A 20,495-nucleotide genomic window follows, 5' to 3' on the forward strand; every position below is an offset into this window, starting at 1 on the left:
TGAGAAAACAGTGAAAGAAAATAATGTTTTATTTTCTCTAGGTACAAATGATAATTGAGGTCTCCAGTCATTTGGGGGGTAACTATATGCTGTAGACTCTTTTCATAACCTTAACATAAAATAAATGTGTCATACCATCAAGGCAGGAGGTGGTGATTACGTCGGTCTGGTTTTACTGACTTCTCAAAGGTGGAACGCTGGGAAGCGGATTTTATTTACCCTCCTGTTAACAACAGCAGTACAGACTGAGTAGAGCCTGAGTGCCAGCTGAGTGCCATAACCTTTAGGCTACTGAGTGAATTTTGCATAATCAATGAAATATTCATTGGGTCAGATGCAGAGAGACAACCATCTGTCAGTCCAGTGACTAAGGCGCTCACCTGAATGGATAAGACCAAATCCCTTCTCCAATTAACACCAAGAGTAAGGGATAAAAACTACAGACTTTCAGGGAAACCATGAAGAAAAACTAATAACCACTCATCAAAAGATCCAGAAGACTATTCTACCGGGGTGACCAGGCTTGAACCTCTCTTTTTCACATGCTACATGCAAGGTTTATTCACCATCCTACTCACATTTCTGAGGTGAGAGACTTTCTTGTCAAGAGCTATTCTTCACATTCCTAGAAAATGTTTTGTTGAATTGACAGGAAAATCATTTTGTCAGAAGTCTCCAGAACGTGTCTACTCAATCCTTAAAGCTGAAAGCTTGTTTTCATTTTAAGCTTATTTCTGTTTCCACTTTCTCAAAATGTTCCAGTGTTAAAAAAATCTCAGCAGGGAGCTGAGTGCAAACTGAGACAGCAAAGACTATTCAGATAATTCCACAAAGTTAAGAGCTAATCCAAGAACATTAAACCCCCCCCCCAGTTTTAAGTACTGTCTCTAATTGCAATATTTGGTTTCACAGAGGTGGCTGCAATACAAGTCTGTTTGTTTTTTTAATATGCTAAGTAGAGTAGGAAATAACTCTGTGGAATCCGCTAGAAATTTTGACTTTTTAAATTGCAATCACTGAACATTCTGTATTTACTTGCGAGGAAAGTTTTAGGGTTTCATTGTTGGAGAACACAAATCCAGTAACTGATAGCAAAATGAAGGCTTGACAATTCTGCCTTAACCAATCTGAAAACTAGTTCACCTTCCTGCCCCCGCTATTCCACAAAGATTTAACAGCACAGATCTGCAGAAATGTTTACTGGTAATTATGCTTCATTAACGTAACAGAAACTACCATGATATATTTGTGATTTATTTCTTTATTTTAGACAGCTCTAGGCTGTAGCTAGTGAAGTGGTTTAGAATGAATATACAGTCCCTGATAAAAGATATACCTGCATGCACAGGTGAGGGAGGTGAATATGGATCCTCCAAATATAAAATGACCCTGTAGGCTTCCAGCTCTACAGGCACGTAAGTATGAGATGGGCTTTAATGAATCAATATTTTCCCGTTGAGGAAAGCGAATGCCAGATCCACCAGGCCAAATCCTGAGAGCTGCGAGATTCTGAAATGATAACTCTCTTCAGCTTTAAGAAGCCATGAAAGGGAGATAAAATATGGTCTTCTGACTACTGGCACTGAGAATTAAGCACTGAGTGTCACAGCAGATTCAAGGGAGAAAGGAGGGGGAGAGGTCAAACCACAGAAGAGAATTCCCTTCTTTTCCTTAATAGTTTTTGAAGTTCAAACATCTGATCACCTCTTCCAATTATTAAAGCTCATAGAAGAATTTTGCATTGGTGACATGGACTGTAATTACAATGCACATGAGCATGGTGTTTCCTTCATTGACTCCCTTAAAAACTGGCTGCACAATAAGAAGCATTGCACAGAAATAACAAGACTTTTTTTCTGCCCCTCTTTTTAAGGTGCAGGAGATGCTCATGGGAATGAAATTATCATGTATTGTAAGACTGGTTTAAATCTAGAGATACAAGCAATATGTCTTCCAAAAGTGTGCTAAGGTCTTACTCCTTTTGCCTAAAAAGCTGATGCACACCTTTGCCTTTCGGTAGTCAATTTGTAATGGAACGGCGATACCTGGACAGACATATTTAAAGATGCCGAACATTTTGGGTTAATTTCTAATCATCAATTAGTACTCCCTATGTACAGAGCTTTAAACAGACTCTACTTTGGTGGCTCACGTTCATAAATAATGTCATTTGCGGTTCATGGGTTGAATTAATCTGATATAAAATGACTAAATCGAGAATCTGTAGGTTGAGCTTTTGAGGAGTTCTGGCAGAGCACTAAGCAGGCAATCATAAGGTTATTAATGAAATGAGAATGACAGCAATTGAAATATTAAAGAAGTAGGACATAATAGATTAGAAGTTAATTTTGATAACATAACTTGCACCAAAAAAGAAAATGATTGATGCAAGAAGCTCCTTCTTATTGTTTTCATATGCTATTTCTTTCAAAAGAGTGCCACGAGATGGAACTGCATGGCTGTGAAGGGGACAAAACACCCCAGACTACCTTTTCCAACTCCTTACGTTAGCTGACATTCATGCCTTTGCTGCTAATCTAGTTTGGAGCTGGCAAACCTATGTGGAAAACATCTTCACAGTGTAAGTTTTTTGCAACCTTTAACTCAAAAATGAAAGCCAAGATACTTGCTGATGAATTCCTCAGGGTGATCTTGGATATGGCTTCATCATTTTTCCTAGTGAAGTTTTATGCCTGAAATGATGAAGGATGTTGAATGTGGAATGAAATTCAGCAAAACCACTTCCAGCTTTCGAGGAGCCAGTCTTCCACCTGACAGAGCTACACACAGGGCAGAAAGCTGTGAACCATGCAAGGCAAGAGGAGTAAAAGAAGAGTCTGGCCCAACTCATTAGAGTTTTAGCCTGTTGTTATCAATTTCTTCCACTGCCAGTGAAAGGCTTTAGGAGCAATAACTGGAAAATCTCAAGTGTAACAGTAAAGTATAGAACTGTTTTACGAACAATAAAGATCACTCTTTGGTAGGTTTAAAAGATATGTATATTGAGTCTGCATAATATTGAAGACACATGAGTGTAAAAAACAGCAAACTGACCAGTATCAAACGAAATGCAGTATTTTAAAGACCTAATCTGCAAATTTCATACAAAATATATTGTTTGTAATATTCACTGCAATTGGAATGTATAATGCCATTTATCAAAAGGAAGAATTTTAAATGCTGCACATTTAATACTTGTTCTAATATAATGGGATGCTGAGAATTGAAGAAAAGCTTTAATAAAATTCCTTCGCTGTAAACATCAGTACCAATCTTACTAAAGCATGCCTTTTATTAGCACTAAAAAGACTTTTCCACTGAACACATTCATGTCCTGGGGCTTCTACAACAAAAACCAGCAATAAATTTAGAATCTCCAGTAAACAGATTATTCTATAAATACGGAATAATTTTCAGAGCATTGGAGGTCATTTGTAAACATTAAATAATAATTTCTGACTGACTGTATTACTCAACAGATTTAAGATAGGGATAAACAGCAAAAATACAGACACGTATTAAATACTGTTACAAATTTGTTTCCAGGAACTCTATGGTTAAGATTTTTAGCATACAGAAAATAGAAAGAGCGTGAATTGGGAAATACATCCTTAATCTACTGGGCTGTGATAAACCCAGAAAGACTGCAGATTCCATTGTGTGATGATTAATGTAGCTATAGAGAAAGGCAGCCAACAGCTCAAGGTAAAACCGCACTCATGCGACCTGCTGACAAGTATATGGAAAGCCTGTAGAACTGTCCTCTTGGGTCCCACATGTTAATATAGCTACCTGCTTGTGTTTTAATAATAGTTATAATGATGATGAGTTAAGGTTGTTTGAAAAAGCATTGAAAATCCAAGAATTACTGAGCTACTCCATACGCAAAACCTAATGTCTTCTTACAGAACAAGGATATGAAGGCAGTGCGTTCCATCCGGCTTTATTCATTTGTTCATTATTCATTTGTTGGCAAATCTCTTGACATTCGCCAAGCAGATGACATTTGTACCGGTTACTGTTTTTGTTTCTTGCTCAGTTTAGAGTGAGCAAGAGGAGCTTTCCAAACAACAAAAAAAGCCAACATCCCTTATGCCATAAACAGCCCACAATCCAAGTCAGGAATATACAAATGCCATGGAGGTGGTGACTGAACTTTTAACTCAGTTTTCTTTCAGATATCTCAAGGGAAACAGGAGCTTTTGGATGCTAACTTAGCTTTGGATGCTAGCTCTCGACAAGTTGAGAAGAGCTGTATCAAGAGGTTTATATATGAGCAATTCTGCAGTCAACAAAAGAGCCGACTGAGACAGTAAAACCGTTGAAGAACATTGTCTTGCCCTTATTTTATTGTTTGCATATTTAAGTTTTCCTGCTGGCTTATGTTCCCTGTGAATCTGTTGCACAAACTTATATTCACACATTAACTTTCAAACATGCATTTCCCACCATTATACATTGAAGTTTCCTATTAGTCAGATCTCAGAGCTCTAAATGCTGAATTTTATATATAGTTTACATCTAATGCTCAAATAATTAAGGTTCACATTTATTTCAAACTCTCTCTCCACCTCCTCTAGTCATCATTTAATAAAAAATGTTTTGTTCAGAGAAAAGTAATTTTGGATACTGTATGTTTCTATTGAGGATGAAAAAAATGCAGAATGCTACGTAGAAATCCTTGAAACAGCAAACTGCACATACATCTACCATATGTATCAATCCAGAGCTACACAGAACATCAACTCCAGAACTTTTCTCCAGAGTGTTCAGCAGAAAGCCCACCTGGGATACAAACATCTGAACTGCAGATATGCCACCAGGGCTCACAGAAAGACAGCTGCAGGTTTAAAGCAGGCAAGGATAGAACAGGCACTTAAAAGAGGGGATTAATTTAAGAAATAAAGATTAAAATCTTAATAGGAAATGACTCAGAAGGAATATAATACCTAAAGATCTGTAAAGAGTTTAAACAGCAAGAAGACAAAGTGATAATTCTGGGTTTCATTTCTTTACTGATCTCAGCAGCCAAACCCAATGAGCTCTGCTACAAAGGAAAACAGACAGCTGAGAGAAATGTCTTTTTAGGAGAGCTTCTTCATAAGAACAGAGTAAGAGCATTTGCTGTGGCTAGTAACAGTACAGAGGATCATTATTTCCGAATAAATACTGAGGAACCATTTGGAAAACTCAGAAGTTTTAGTTGGATTTGGATAAATTTAGGCTACATATTATCAGGTTCCTAACCAGAAAGGTTGAGATGCTAAGGATTCTTCCCAGCAGAGGTAAGGGGGCAATAAACCTTACTATCTTTGAGGCAGAAGAACTTGTTAAGCTAATGAAAAAGTTTATATGATACTGTTGCAGAGGGATTTGACTTAATGATCCAAGAAGTCACTTCTGGCCCATTTTTATATACTGCTTAAAAGTGTACAACTAGAAATATAAAGAGCAGGAATATTACAAAATGGTATTCAACCCATCCAATAATATTATCTTTAAATGCACAGACTATTTATAAATGTTAATTAAAGTGCCGAAGATATTAGGTTATTTTCTTATTCTATTAAATACAACAACTTTCTGATGATACCAAAGGTATCCGGAGGTACTGAGGTGGCTTTCCATGAGTGCCCTGATCCTGGTCTAGGAGGAGTTCTGGAGGAGGGGGATGTCTCAGTAGCCCCTGTGCTTCCTTTTGTGCTTGCGGCATCCACACAGTAAAGTAGAGCACAGTGGGACAGGAGCTGCAGAGTAAAAGACAATGACCTTAGCAGTAAGATACTCACCCCAGCAGCCAGGTGCTTGGCGACAGTGAATAAAACACCGTAAATCCCCTGTTGATAGCAAGAGCAAGTTCATCTATTGCTATTGCCAAAGCAGAGAGAGGACTGCACACTCCAAAAACCATTATCAAAGAGCTGTGCACTATCATATATTTCAAACATTACCCATGTCCAATAAGAGACAGTCACCTTGCACTACTCTAATGAGCTCTAATTGGCCTGAGGATGCAAAAAGTTTCACATCCAGGCTATTGGTGACAATCTTGTGCTATTTCCATGGGAGATACCTGTGCTCTGCCTGACCATACTTTAGAATGTCTACGTCTTTCTGAGGCAGTTTGAAAATGCATAGAAATGCCAAAATGCATGGTGCAAAACTTGGGCACTTTTTACTTTGAGTCAGGAACTGTATTTGAATTCTGTTTTAAGGAAAAGTGGATCTTGCCTTTTACATGTTTACTAATGTTCAGCAGTCTTTTATCTCTGATTTTTGAAACGCACTGAAGTCAATAGCATATCTAGAGCTTGGGAAAGCCAGAAAACAGCCTAAATGGTACCTGAAGTCTTGTCTATTGAGAAGAGATACCATAGCCAGCTTCCTCCAGAAAAAAATAAACTGAAGGATATTTGTGCAGAAACTCCTGGCAGCAAGTAGGTCACTCTCATGACTCAGAACAGAACTGGCTTATATCACCTTGACTGATAAAGCTGTCCCTCTACAGACTCTCCCTATGGCCTCTTTAGTTAAAAGCAATTTACCTTAGGCAGCGTTGAAACTGAGAAATGGACCACTCAGAGAATGAGACTTACAGTTTACAGATTATCCTGTTCAGTAGAGTAATATCTGCTTTTAAAACCAGTGAATGCAGTTCCAATATTTAAGCATCCTTGGACTGAATCCCAGGCTGTTAAAGACAGAGACTGTCTTGGAGGAAAAGCTATTGACCTTTGGGAGTTCATGCTGAGATAGTAATTTTCATAATCAAAACTTTAAAAATAACTGTAATGGGGAATAAAGGATAGTGCCAGACTTGTGCTGTTCTCCCTTAATATTCAGAGGTCCCCTTGAGCACTTGGAGATTGATGGCACATCATACCATGTGCTCTCTGTCTTATTAAAAGGCAACTTTGCCCACAGAAGAAAAACAAACATTCCTGATTTCCACGTCTGTTACTTGTCTGCTGCAAAATCCAAAGCTTTTGCACTGTAGCAGAGGCAAGCCTTTGTTATCAGGCAGTCCACAGATGAAATACTTTTAAAAGGTTTCAACTTTTCTCTGTGGACTTGCACGCATCACTTGCACATCATATTATATGCTGTACTTGGCTGTGACCTCAAATGCCCGTCTCTTTTTGATTTTCCTGGATTCTCATTTATTTTTCTGGACAAACAGCAAGAGCTACAGTTAAACTCTGCAATGTACCATGACTGATTAGATATTAGAAGGAATAATAGCCTTTACAAAGTAATGCACTATAGTTTACAAATTGCAAAAAAATGCCATTTACTTCATCCTGTTCATGTCTAGAACTTTCATTCATAGAGGATTAAAATAATTCTCCAAGACTCTGTCAGAGGTACCTTTGGAAATAATAAGCCTAAATTTTGGCACATTCCCCAGTACAATATATTGTTTGGAAAAATCCTAATGCAATCTGTTGGTTTTTGTGAGTGTGTGTTTAATCAAATATTTCAACACTCTTCTGAAGCAAAAATCTATGCCAGTAGATTAGAGAAATCGATGCTCAGCATTAAAGTGGATAAAATGTTTTGCATGAAAACATTCTTTGTTTTTAGGGAAAATCAGTTTTAGTGACGTTCAAAACAGTTTGCAGAGAGATGTATATATTGTTCTATTGTTACTTGGGAAAAAAAAACCCAACAAATTTGAAATGGCTTTCTAAAACAACAGTCAAAAGATTTTCTTTCTGCTCTTAAATGTGCAGTTTTCTTTCATTAATTCTGAAAATGTTAATCAACAGAAGAATTAATTTGGTGCCTATAAACAAATCTGCAGTAAAAATTAACTCATAACTGTGAATTCACTCCAGAACTTACAAAAAAGTCTGAAGATGTAAAAAATAATTTTGATATTTATGTTTTCTGCATCCAATGCATACATTAACGATTTAATCTTCATTACGACTTTACTGTAGAGCTGTATTATCCTAAATTATTGAGTGGAGTCCCACATCTCACCATTCAAGACATGGAGGCGTTACTCCAGGAAGGTCTCCGTGTCCCAGAACACTGGTTTTGACATGCTGCCTACCAAAGGCCGACGAACAAACCATGTTCCACTGCAGCACCATTGAAAATAACTGCGGTTTTCCTCAGCTAAGATTAAATAATAATTGAAAGATCAGTATTTGACAGCATATTTTCCCAGTTTTCTGCATAATTTTGCCTGTGTTGCATCTGCCAGCTTACAAAAAAGCATCAAGACATCAATGAAACAGGGGAGAATTCACCCTGTTAGAGCATCACATCCCTTCCCTCTTCATTTTAGCACAAACTGAAAGAAAAGTAGGGATTTACAGAGAACTTAAGAAATACTGACACTTTGCTTTGGAAACATTCTGAAGTAACAGAAGCTTACCAGAAAAACTAGTTGCATAGTCTCCACGGAGAAAGACCAAAAAAAATGAATAAACTATACAGTGGTCTTGCCCTATTATTCTGCGTGTTCTATCTTGCTCCTTGTAGTAGCCCTTTCAAGAAAATACATGCAAATAAAGCACATACAGTTAACACTGATAAATATATGAGCAGGAAGCTCGACAATGTTATTTTGTAAAGTTTCCTTTGGGATATGCTTTTTTCTCTGAATTCTACTTAGTACACAAATGACCAACAATTATTTTCAGCATCAGCGTGAAAATCAACAAAAGAGTAAGAAAAAAGCTATGAACAGAGCAAGGCTAAGTGGGGAATAAGCCGATGTTATTAGCAGATCCAAAGATAATTAACCATCTCCCAGGTTTGGTTCTGTTACAAAACCTCGTATAGATTGCTCACGTATTGAGGCTTTGATAAACACTACCACGTCAATCACGCACATTAAACATCAGGAGCTTGGGAAGAAGCCCTGCCTCGCACCGCCAGGCTGCTGAGAACAGGGCAGGCGGGCGCTCAGCACCGAAGAAATTATCCCCAAAGGAGCCCTTGGTGTTGTGCCAAGCCTCGTTAGCATTTAGCAGCGAAGCAAGCAAGAGAATACACAGACATGTGTGAGTCAGGAGAGCAAAACAACAGGGTTAGGGTTTACAGGTCCTGTATTTAGTGCGTTTTAAAGGGTAACTGTTGATCCAATACAAAGACATTGAGGAATAGCGCCATTTAACATCCTTGCTTATGTGCACAACTTTTTATAAATCCCTAAAAGTGCATTTGCTGTGGGCAAAGATTTTTCTGTAATGCTCCCAAGCAGTTCTTGAAAGCAGGTGGGTCACTGACATTCTGGCAATTATTAATTTTCTTCATTCATGTATTCCCTTTTGGATGCAACTTAAAGCACACAAACAGCACATAGAATAGCAGTGGTAAGAAAATACTCAGTTTCACATATGGGGATGGATTTTATTGGACTTGTTTTCAATGAGGTCCTTCCTAACCCAAAATCAGGTATCAACTGCAGGATTTATTAAGAAAGAGAGGGAGATTTATCTGCTCATTGTTGGTAGGTGGAGCTGCCAGCATGGCCACCTTGGTCACACCAAGCTTTTGATGAGTAATTCGGAAGAACAGATGTTTTATGTGGGAACTTGTCCAGATCTTAAAAAAAAAAAAAAAAAAAAAAAGTTGTGAGGAATTCAGTAGTGGCGTCTTTGGTCAGCAGCAGTAGCTTCAAAAATACTGAAGCAATACTGAGTAAATAGCTGTATTTCCAAGTCACAGCAGAGAAGCAGGGACATTGCATGATTACCTTCGTGAGTGACGTACACTGCGGTGATGAACTAATTGGTGATCGCCAGTTAAATGGACTGAACAAAGCTGTAAACCCTGGACATGTTAATATGCCCATTATTTTCTCATCAATCTTCTTTTCTCATTCCGTTCTTTTCAAAAAAGCCCAGGAGTGACCCTTTTCCTTCCCATCAGCTGCACTAGCAACACCAGCCGAGACAAATGGCGAGAAGCTTTATAGGACTGCAAATGTATGAGAAATCTTTGAGAGGTATTAACTACTGCATTTCATGCAAAACTGAACTAATAAAGACTCTTCCTCATAGATCATGTCCAAATTGAAAGGGGTTTTAATCCACACAAAAGATTTCATAAGGCTTTATCATTAGTCCAGGGACTATTAAGCATATAAGAAGGTACCTTCAAATTTATCTTTTACACACTCTTCAATCACTGCTCAGTCTTGCCTTTTCTCTTAAAGCCCTGTCCAATTTGTACCGTAAACGCCTTAGAGGATGTGCTGACAAAATGCTATTGTCTGTCTGGAACACCTCTCAGCCATCTTCTCCCTTACCTTCAAGGACGGGGCTGCTCACCAGGGGACTGTGAAGGGAAGGAGGAGGAGGGATGGAGGATGCTGCACAGGAGGGGCCAGCCTGCCCCTGGGGCATGGGACTTCTAGCTGGCTCCTTTGGCACCCCTGGGGTAACCCACAACGAGACCTACCGGCACCGTGAGCTGCTCTCCCACAGACCCACATGTAGATGTGGCACTTAGGGACATAGTTTAGTGGTAGACTTGACAGTATTGGGTTTACAGTTGGACTCAATGACCTTAAAGGTCTTTTCCAACCGAAACTATTCTAGGTGCCCCGCCAGCTGGGTCAGGGGACCCCACATCCACCAGGTCCACCATGGGCAGGATCAAAACCACAGCACGATGAAATACGTGACCAGCCGTGCTGGCAGATGTAAGGGTCTTACTCTAAAGGCATGGGACTGAAAGCCTTACAGGAAGAGTTAGCCATCGCGAAGCCAGGGTCTGAGCAAATGTAAAATAACAAGTTTCTGTTTAACTCTCTTTTATACACTGCTACCGTATTCTTGCAGTGGTTTAAAAAGTGTGCATTCCAGCACAAAGGAAATTAAACAGGAATGGCATTGCGTTGTCACTGGTGATTTCAAAGTTAGCTACATTCTGCCTGGAAAAATACAGCTTCCTTGTGCTGCAACTCTTCAGCGGGTGAGTTAATCAGGTGATGCAAGTTGGTGTAACTGTCTGAAAGCCTCAGCAACAACGCAAGATGTTGCTCTCCTGATTACTTTTTGCTGAGCCTACATACTTTGTAAAGCCACTACAGCAAGTTGATAATGATGCATGAAATGGAAAATCCTTCTGAGCACACCCAAAAGGGCTGTGGATGTGCAAAGCAATCGCAACAATGCTGTGTTATTTGACGGTTCTTACTACACATGCACCCATGCTACCTTATTCAGGTTTTCACTGGTTTTAAATAGGTGCAACTCCACCTCTTGTAATGCATTTACTCCTGATTAACACAGCCTAAATATGACCAGAGTCAGACATACAGCAGTATTCAGGTCAGGCACAGAAAAAAGAAGAGAACGTTGTGGGACTATAGATGAAGACCTTTAGTGGTGTCACTCCACTGATTCAAATCAGCAGAGAATTTGCCCTAGTTACTTTCCTCATTGACATGCCTACCCTCTGAGGCAAGGGTAGGTATTTTGAGAATAAAAACACTCCGGGGACATATGTGCCACTCTCACACATCAGCAGTAGTTCTTTCAGCATTACAAAACTTGCTAGAAATTGTTTGGAGAATTTTCTAAGTAAGTTTTCAATACTTTTCTATTCATCTCCGTAGTCTCAGTGCTACTTAAAGGTCAGCTGAAATAGCTGTAGGCAGTGGAGGAATCATAGAGAGATCATATGAAACACAACCTGGTTTCTGAAAAAAAATAATAAAAGGATATTCAGCTCCTCCTCTACACCATTTCTCTCTACCATTTTGACTACTTTTGGGACATTAAATACTGGAAATAGCTCAGAAAGCATTTGGCTCAACATCTATATCTATATATCATAAGGACTACTATATAATGTAAGTGCTTTAAATCCATCCTAACTAGAAAATGTAAGCTACATAATGCCAAAAATGTCATTAGAACGTAAGCACTTCACATAGCCATACTCCTAACATCCTTCCAGGGTTCATCCCATATAGAAAACCACAGATTAAATATAGTGCCTCATGCACATTACACCATTAGCTTTGTATTATAAATCAAACAACTTTTTTTTACTGGATTAGCTTCCTCAGCCAGGTAGCAGTGAGAAAAGCTGAGCTGTAGTACTAGTACATGGGAATCAGATCATCCTGAATTTAGGTTGGCTTAAATCAGTTGTGGAACTACAATCTCAACTGACAACGACATTCAGGGACCTGAGTTACAGGCAAATTTTTGCTTCGCTACTAAACAGGGAAAGAAATTGCAGACCAGTCCAAAGATTTATCACTCAAATATAATGAAAGCAAGACAACATATTTCTCTTAAAGTACAGACACACCATTCAGAGTTGCCCGTTACAGCAGTACAGTTTTATTCAAAATCTGTTGGCAAGTGGAGGGGCTTATTTCCTCACTTCTATTCTGCGCCTCGACTCAGACAGACTTAGAGATACTCAAGAGCAATTTCTCTTACTGGTTCTGCTTGTTCTGCTTCCAAAACAGGGTAACATCAGGGGTTTTTTTCCTCTGAATTTTTTTCTAAATGTCTTAATTCTTGATTCTTCATAGTGTATTTCAACCTATGCTCAGTAGGTTTTTCTTTGTTTATTCATAGCTTCTCTCAGTGAAGTTCTGTGGTCTAATTGGAACATCTTGACCAAAGCTTTTAACATATTAGTGATTTCATTTGCTCTTAATTCAGTCATTCAACAATCAGATCTGGAGCTTTCTGTAATTAGACGACTCCCCAGGGAGATGCTCTACGAAGTTCCACCAACATTTATCAGTTCTTTACCAAATTTAAGCAGAGGTTTGATCTATTTTAAGAAAATAATACCTTTATTAATCTCTTTTTAATTGTTTCCAATTAAGTTACCAGAACTGTAGATGTCTGTGACACAATGTTTTCATATTCCAGGTTTTCAGATTTGAAAACATGCACAGTCACCGCTCTCTGGGAGTAGAAAACCACCCCCAGAACTGGGAGAGCATTCTGCACTCCACACTACATGGTGCACCATGTTCCTGTTCACCTTTTTGGAATGGCCCCAGGTAAAAATAAGATGACTTCTCTTTGGTTTCAGGAAAAAATGCAGATTAATTGATAAAGGAATATTCTAAAATTAAGTTTTTTCATGTTCATTTTGGAGCTTTTTCCTTTTACTTATCATACTGGATGTCTCTGAAGACAGAAAAACCTCAAACAACATAAAACCTCCTTACCTGTGCACCAGCTGCTTGCGGCTTACACAAATCGCAGTTTCATAGTCATGAGTGACACATACTTTATGTGGGCTGCACTTCACCTTCAAACACGGATCTTTGGATGGATCAAGGGCTATAAAAAAACAGATAGATTAAAAAAGAAAGTGAGAAATGCACATCAAGTTTTCTCTTGGTTGACAGATGACAACTGGTTAGAATGAACACTCCCTCATCTGAGTGAATAAATACTTTACCATTTCATAATATGTGCCGTTGTTTGCAGACTGCATATAGAGGTGTTGAAGTAGAAAGATAGATGGAGAGCTTAAGGACTTTGATTATTAAACAGTGACCTGAGTCTAACTTGGCATTCACATTAATACTAAACATAACGCTTTGGGATGAAGTTCTCGCATAATAACCTACACCATGCTGTTTATTTCACAGAAAAGTTACAGTGGAATATAAAATCCTCACAAGTAACAAAAGGACTAGTATCTTAGAAGCTATCTAATAACTGACGTACTGCAGAGTACTAATAAATTTGATTTCACAGATACTGTACAAAAGGCATATTATTTTGTAGAAATTATTTTTTTATTTTTACAGATAAGCATCTCCCGTACTTAAAATGCTTGAGTAGAAGAGCAGTAATAACAATAAAATAATCCTGGGCTTTTATACCACCTACATCACCAGCAGTGTTGTCAGAAGTGGACAGAGAGAATGATGAGTTGCTATCTCAAAGCAAATACACCCAAGCTGCTGTCCCTGCCGATGCTCCCCAGGGAAAGTGCCTCCTCTTAATCAGTCCTTAAACTCTTTATTCTCCTTCCGACATTATATAGCCCAGAAATGTACTTCAGCACTCCAGCCAGCCCCAGGTGGTCCATCTTTCAACAGTTCTTAAGTTGCTGGAGAAAAGGACATGGCAGCAGTAAAGGGAGCTTCTCTCCCTCTGCTGTGATGGGTGATTTGTGGTACTGCAGCTAGTCAGGACTTTGGAAAAAGTGCCAGTGACATGCAGTCCTGCCTGGGGAAGTGCAGGGTATTAGGGTTTACCCTCTGGTACCCCCTTTACAGCTTTGATTAGGAGAGATCCCATGAACCTTCCTCCTGAGCATATCCAGTTACCAATCTTGTTGCTAAAATCCGCCTCGCTGTAAGTGCACGGGGAGGCAGCACAACCATGGGCTCGAAGGAGTGAATAATGCCGTACCCTAACGATGACACAGATGGACGTAAAGGCCTACAGACAGAAAATACTCGCCAGAATTTGCATTTATCCAGGAGGCAAGGGTGAACACACACGTGCACTCACACACACAGAGACACAAGCCCTGCTTCTCTGCAAAGGGTGCCGGGAGGCAGAAATGGCACAGCGATACGCTGCCAGTATTCTAACAGGAGGCTCCTGACAAGGTTCCTCATTTAGCTTGCGATGAGCCATTTCCCCCAGATGCAACCAACACTCAGAAAGGAGCAGTGGGAGTCTGACGAGCCCCTTCACTTTTTTCTGTATGCAGAGAAATGTCTCCTAACACTAATGAAGAAATTAGCACACGGCATATTACATTAGGTTTTACTAGAACTGTGCATGCCTTTCACCTGTCCTCAAATAAATGAAGATGTTAAGCTAGTATCAGTGGCCTGATGTGGTAAAATCAGGATTTGGTTTGGGATCATCCTGTTTAGCACCCAAAGTGAGCAAGAGGGTCTGATCGCAGAGGCAGGAGTGGCTCCTTCAGAGAGGCAAGAAGATGCTGGGGCATTAGGAACTGGAGCAGCCTCCTGGTCCCTACAGAAGCTCAACAGCAGCAGACAGCATTCGCTGTCCTGCCAGTGTGCAAGCCTGTCTGCTCCTGCCAAGTTTCTAGAGATTGCTTCCTTAAATGAGCGGTGATTTGCTAATCCTTGAAATAAAGAAAGAGAAGCGATACAGTGCTATGCTCGATACCACTCCAATTAGAGCACTGATCCCACCTGGGAAAATCTCTTATAAATACTTTGCTGCAATCAAGTCCCATTTGAAAGGCTATCTATCTAAATTCGTTCTCTTACAAAAGGAAGCTTCTAAAGATCAGCAATAAGACATATCTGCCAGGATGAATTAGAAAGATTCAAACAATGGTTATATGAATACCTCAGAAGAAGGGAAGTCACAGCCATACAGAGAAATTTCACCTTTAAATGACTTTTAGGTAAGCTTATTTTGGACATTAATATGTCTTGGATTTGACTTTCTGTTCCTTTTACATGTCCTCAAATCCCATTTTACCTCTCCTCTCCCTCCCCCACATAAGGGGCTACTCTTGGAGATGGGCAACTCTTAGTTTCATCTTTGGGGCTGTACAAAGCTCTTCCTGCACATTATGATAATGGTCTTCCCCACTTTTACTGAACAATCAGACAAACTTTTGAAGGGTACTATTTGAAGCACAAGACATTTCAGTTTGCTATGTACCGAATTTCTTTATATGACAGCAAACGTACTTCCAACAAGTAGAGGATTCCTCAGTTTCCCTGCAGCGCTGGCGTGCTGCAGCTGTTCTGCATTGGTTTGAACAGCCACAGATCCAAGCTCCCACCACATTAACACCGATTACACGTCTGGGATGGGCAGTTGCGCTTCACTAGTGTGTATGTATTTAGTGGAATGCCTTTGGTGTAAGACATGGGGAAATCATAGAAACAATCCAAATATGTTAAAAGCTTTTTCTTCTAAAGCCATTAAAACTGATAGAAAAGGTGAAGTGAGCAAGGAAGGAGAAAAGACCATGTGTTTTCTGCACCATAAACAACACGGCATCGACATCCAATGAGTCGCCACTCGGGAAATACAAAGGCAGCGTCTGAGGGGGCAGGGTCTGTCCCACTGAAAAGCCCAAAGGCTGGAAGGGCTCTTCAGGGTGTTCTGCTGCTGCCTTTTGCTGTCTTTTCCAAGTCAGACTAACAAGCACATGTGAAGCAGCCCATCCCCTGCTCTTTACGCTCCCAGAACACAGTGGGTCAGGTACACGTTCTTAATCCTCTGCTCTCACTGGAGACTGAGTTAAAGACTGAGGTTGGTATTAGACAGGGATTGAAATGGCAAGCCACAGTTTCCTTACCGAACCGTCTACCTAGATATTCTTAAACAGCCTGAGATACCCTCCTTCTGCAAAGCCTTTCACAAGAAAGCACCACTCGAAGAGTGAAGGGTCACCAGATCACAGGTTCATTGGGCTGACGTAATGCAAAGGTCAAAACCACACAAAAAAAATTTAACGACCAGAACTTTTGCTCGCTTGCAGCTGGCCTTGCTCTTTTACTGGAGCATGTGCACACTGTCTGCTTTCGCTGGTGACACATCCTTGGTACAAAATGCTGCATCAACAGAAACCATTGCACAAACTGGCTAGGAGCCCAGGGCTAATAGCTGCCAGCATTGCTGGGCTGCTGGAGAGCACTCTCTGGCCCTGTGCTCATAGTCTTCTATCAGCCAGAGCCAGCACGAAAGGGGATGTGGGTTTAGCCTTGAAAGTCAATCCGAGTTTGGCAGGAATAAGAGAAGCAAGATTTAAGCCCACGTGGTCTATGTGGCATCATGCACAGTTTCAATATTCAGCAATTTTCATACTAAAATTTACTCTAATTGAAGAATTACAGCCACTTCTGGAACTCCTTAGGTCTTCTAAAGCAATAAACACACACACACTTCTGAAGTGTGTATGGTCTGAAATAGTATCACAAAACACATTATTGTAAAAAGAAACACAAGTTTCAAATATTTTGCAATTAAAATGTGTCTACCAAAAAAGAAAAAATATTGTTGAATGGTCATCAGTTTGAAGCAAAAGAATGGGAAAAGATGTAGTTGAAAATGCCAGTCACTATTTCATTCTAAATCAGGCCTCTACTTTTCTCTACTTCAGTGTCTTGCTTCTAAAATCTGAAAAGAATAACAATACTGCCAATAATAATAATAAATGAAGCTTTTCCCAACCTGTGTGCTGAATGAATTATTTTATTCATGGTGGGAAAGCTCATGAAGATCCTTAGACGGAACACACTATCACTATAGAAGCATCATTTATTATTCATTACGAAACAGCCCTTCATACAGTTCAAAACAGTAGAAGGAAGTTTATTAAATACAAGTAAAACCGTGGGCTTTGTAAGAAGACAGGAAAAAAATCCCATGATGTGGATTATTATTTCTTGAGATTTTTTTGCCACTTATGCAGAATGCACGATCCATCTGAACATAAAAGGTCAAAACAGGGATTTATATGTCTGCAAAGTTCCTCAACGTGTTAAATAAGTTTGGAAGGTTGTTCTACTGCTAAGCAACACAAGCCCTAAGGACAGCTTATAATAAGAAACAGTTTCTGAAATATGCTAATCAAAGATCATGCTTTGTTAATCAGATTTCTACATGACTAGGAGCAGATGCTCATCATCTGCAGAAGAAAAGACCCTTGGGAATAAGATGAAACATAACAACCATATTTGTCATCCCAGTTCTTTTTGTCCTAAAGCAATGAATATGAAATTTTTGAAAACGAAGAGCCAAAAGTACAAATAAATAAATGAAAGTGGGAAGAGGAGTGAGAAAAAAGCCTGAAGTTTTTTTTTTTTATTAAAAAGATCTTATTTTATCAACTTGAAAGGAATATTGCAGCCATCCCTTTCCTATGTCAAAGAGTCTGCACATAGTTACTCAAGTTTGTCTGCACAGTAGTAACATAAATACCTTAATCCTGGCTTTAATATGTGAACATAGTTCCAATTTTTCTGTAGATTGGGACTAAAGGTGAAACTGGTACAGTCAGTTAACCTGACCTGACAGTGGCTGAGGACTGGCCCAAAGGTTTTGGAGGGGATATGTGTCCAGCCAGTGCTGGAATTAAAGGTTTCATTTGAACTTAAATTCTTTGCTGAATATCCACTTCAGTCACCCTGTCTAGCTTTTTGTGAGTCCAGGCTTCAATAGTTCCCAGTCCTGAGCTTTTCCCCTGTTCAGATCCCTGCACACTTGGCCTCCAAGGGAATATCCATCCCAGGAGATATCTGGCTGAAATGCAGGGAAATGCAGTGCTGCAAATTCCTCAGCATAATCGTTTGCAGAAGTTTTTATCCTAGGAAAATTTAGAATTTTGGGCTTTTTATCTTGGCTCAAAAAGTCTTATTCTTCCTCACGGAACACCAAGGTGTTCCTGCTGCTGACATTTGTTTTCTGGCCAGCTGTCCTGGTACTCTGAGCTGCGACTTCTCTTCCTCTCTGGCAGAGCAGGGGTCAAGAAGCGTTTACATGGGCTAAAGTTTCTGCTTCATTGGCCACAACAGTCTTGTAGGAAAACTGTTCTCCAGGCCAGCTGACTGCACTGCAAAGGGGAAAGGCTTTCAGACGTATGCAGGGACCCAAAACCTGTGCTAGGTCTGTCTATACAAAATAGCAGTGCAGAATCAGAATCCTGTCACCAAGAGGCAAAAGACTTGCATTCCTTTTTTTTTGGTCAAACTTTTATTATGCATAGCAACCTCAGCTCCCTCCTAAAACTATAAATCTTCTGTGGTTATCTCTATAAGATAACCACAGGAGATATAAAGAGGAATAAACACCAAGGTTTGCACCAGACAATTAAACAACCTCCTAATGGTATGCTGACATCTCTTTCCAAGACCAAAAGGATTACAGACACCAACTGCATCACAAATCCCTTTCCCTCCCAGCTCCACAAAGCAGACCAGATAAAGCTGCCTTATGGACCGTACACACCTTCCTCTGCCCTCCCTGCACCATCCACCAGAAGCTGTGAGTTTGCAAGATAAATCAGTGTTGGACAAAGACCTAAGAACAGCGTTTGAGATACTTTTCTATTACATTTCATGTTTTTATATATTGCCAGTATAAAAGAAGACTTACGACTTGCAGGAAACTCCTTAGTTCAGACAACGGCAGTACAGGGACAAGTTACTCTATAAGACTGTAGCTCTATATACTGCAACTATGGGTCACTGTGTTAATCATAACCGAGTAAATTTATTTTTCACACATTTGACTTTAAAAGGGTGATAACAAATAAATACTTTCAATGTCTTGCAGCAATGGATGTGTAATCCTGCAGAAACTGTACAACTAGTTCACAGCAAGATTTATGAGCTTGATTTTGTTTTTATGACCATTCGTTTGGGGGAAGAGAGTAATTTCATAGCTGTTTAGTGGAGCTGAAACAAACTACACAATCAAAAAGAAATGGCATTATGTAAATATTGGGTTTTTTGTTTTCAAAATTGCCTGACAATAAGTACTATGATCACTCAATGACAAAAATGCTTCCACATAATGAAATGTCAAGAGAAGTTGCTTTTATGCAACCCCCTCGGAACTGTTCTGACTATATGAGAAAAGAACTACATCTGTTGAGAAAGGTATGATGAACTGGAAAATGGGACCTGCTGCCTTCGATGCAGAGATGCTAGTGCATATTTTAAAACAAAATAAAATGATAATAAAACAAAGCCTCTGAATTAAATGATGCATTACATTATAGGTGTGCATTTCAATATTATTATGTATTATCTGATTCTAGCGATATTCCGCAAGCAAGCAGGAGGAGGAGGGCAGAGCTCCTGGCTGTACAAGCGAGGAAGCCGCGGACACAAGGTGGTCTGGGCAGGCAGGGGCGCGAGGACGGCTCCTCACCCCGCTGCTCAGCGCGGAGCTCACGCGGCACCGCATGTCAGACTGCAGATCTAAGGGGCAACGTTTCCAATCAGCATCTTGTCGCCACTTACAGCATGGTGACAGCCAAAGAGAAAATGTGTTCAAAGCAGTTTAGTGGCTTGGAGGAGTTTTACTACGGGCTTCCACGAAAACTGGCGTAGAGCGAACATGTAAGAAACCATACAGCCAGCCGAAACATGTATAAATAAAAATCTCTACAAACTTTGTCCTTGATTTTTACTAGGAAAAGGGCATGTTCTCCACACATGATGGGTAAAAACAGGTTTGGCTTTAACATTTCAGTGTTCAAAGCAAACCATAGATTTCCTCCCAGAATTAGAGCATCTATTCAGCTTGAAAGTAGATGATGAATTTATGCCTTTTTTTCTTACTGTGATCATGGCCGTACACAATAACTTAAAGAGCACTCAGGCGAACGTTGCTCTGCTTCTCTGTGAAAACACGATAGTTTTCAATACTCCAGTGGTGAACTCCAACCAACCCATGTGCTGAGAGATATGACTGCCAGTGGAGCTTAAGCCAAGTGCAATGGGACCAGCCCATCACCCTCATATGAACAAGACACCCAAGCCCGTGATGGACTTCCAGGCTCTTATAGGTTTCTGCCTATTACCC

General features: G+C 39.8%; 1 protein-coding gene across 1 annotated transcript in view; it reads right to left on the reverse strand.

Annotated features, from left to right (window-relative positions):
- Window positions 1-20,495, reverse strand: part of SPOCK1 (SPARC (osteonectin), cwcv and kazal like domains proteoglycan 1) — a 324,364-nt gene that overhangs the window by 120,648 nt on the left and 183,221 nt on the right. Inside the window, exon 4 of the mRNA XM_055719376.1 lies at window positions 13,169-13,283. Within this exon, the coding sequence (XP_055575351.1) occupies window positions 13,169-13,283 (115 nt within the window). The remainder of the gene's footprint in view (window positions 1-13,168; window positions 13,284-20,495) is intronic.

This window comes from Falco cherrug, chromosome 8 (genome assembly GCF_023634085.1).
Source record: "Falco cherrug isolate bFalChe1 chromosome 8, bFalChe1.pri, whole genome shotgun sequence".
Classification (NCBI taxonomy): domain Eukaryota; kingdom Metazoa; phylum Chordata; class Aves; order Falconiformes; family Falconidae; genus Falco; species Falco cherrug.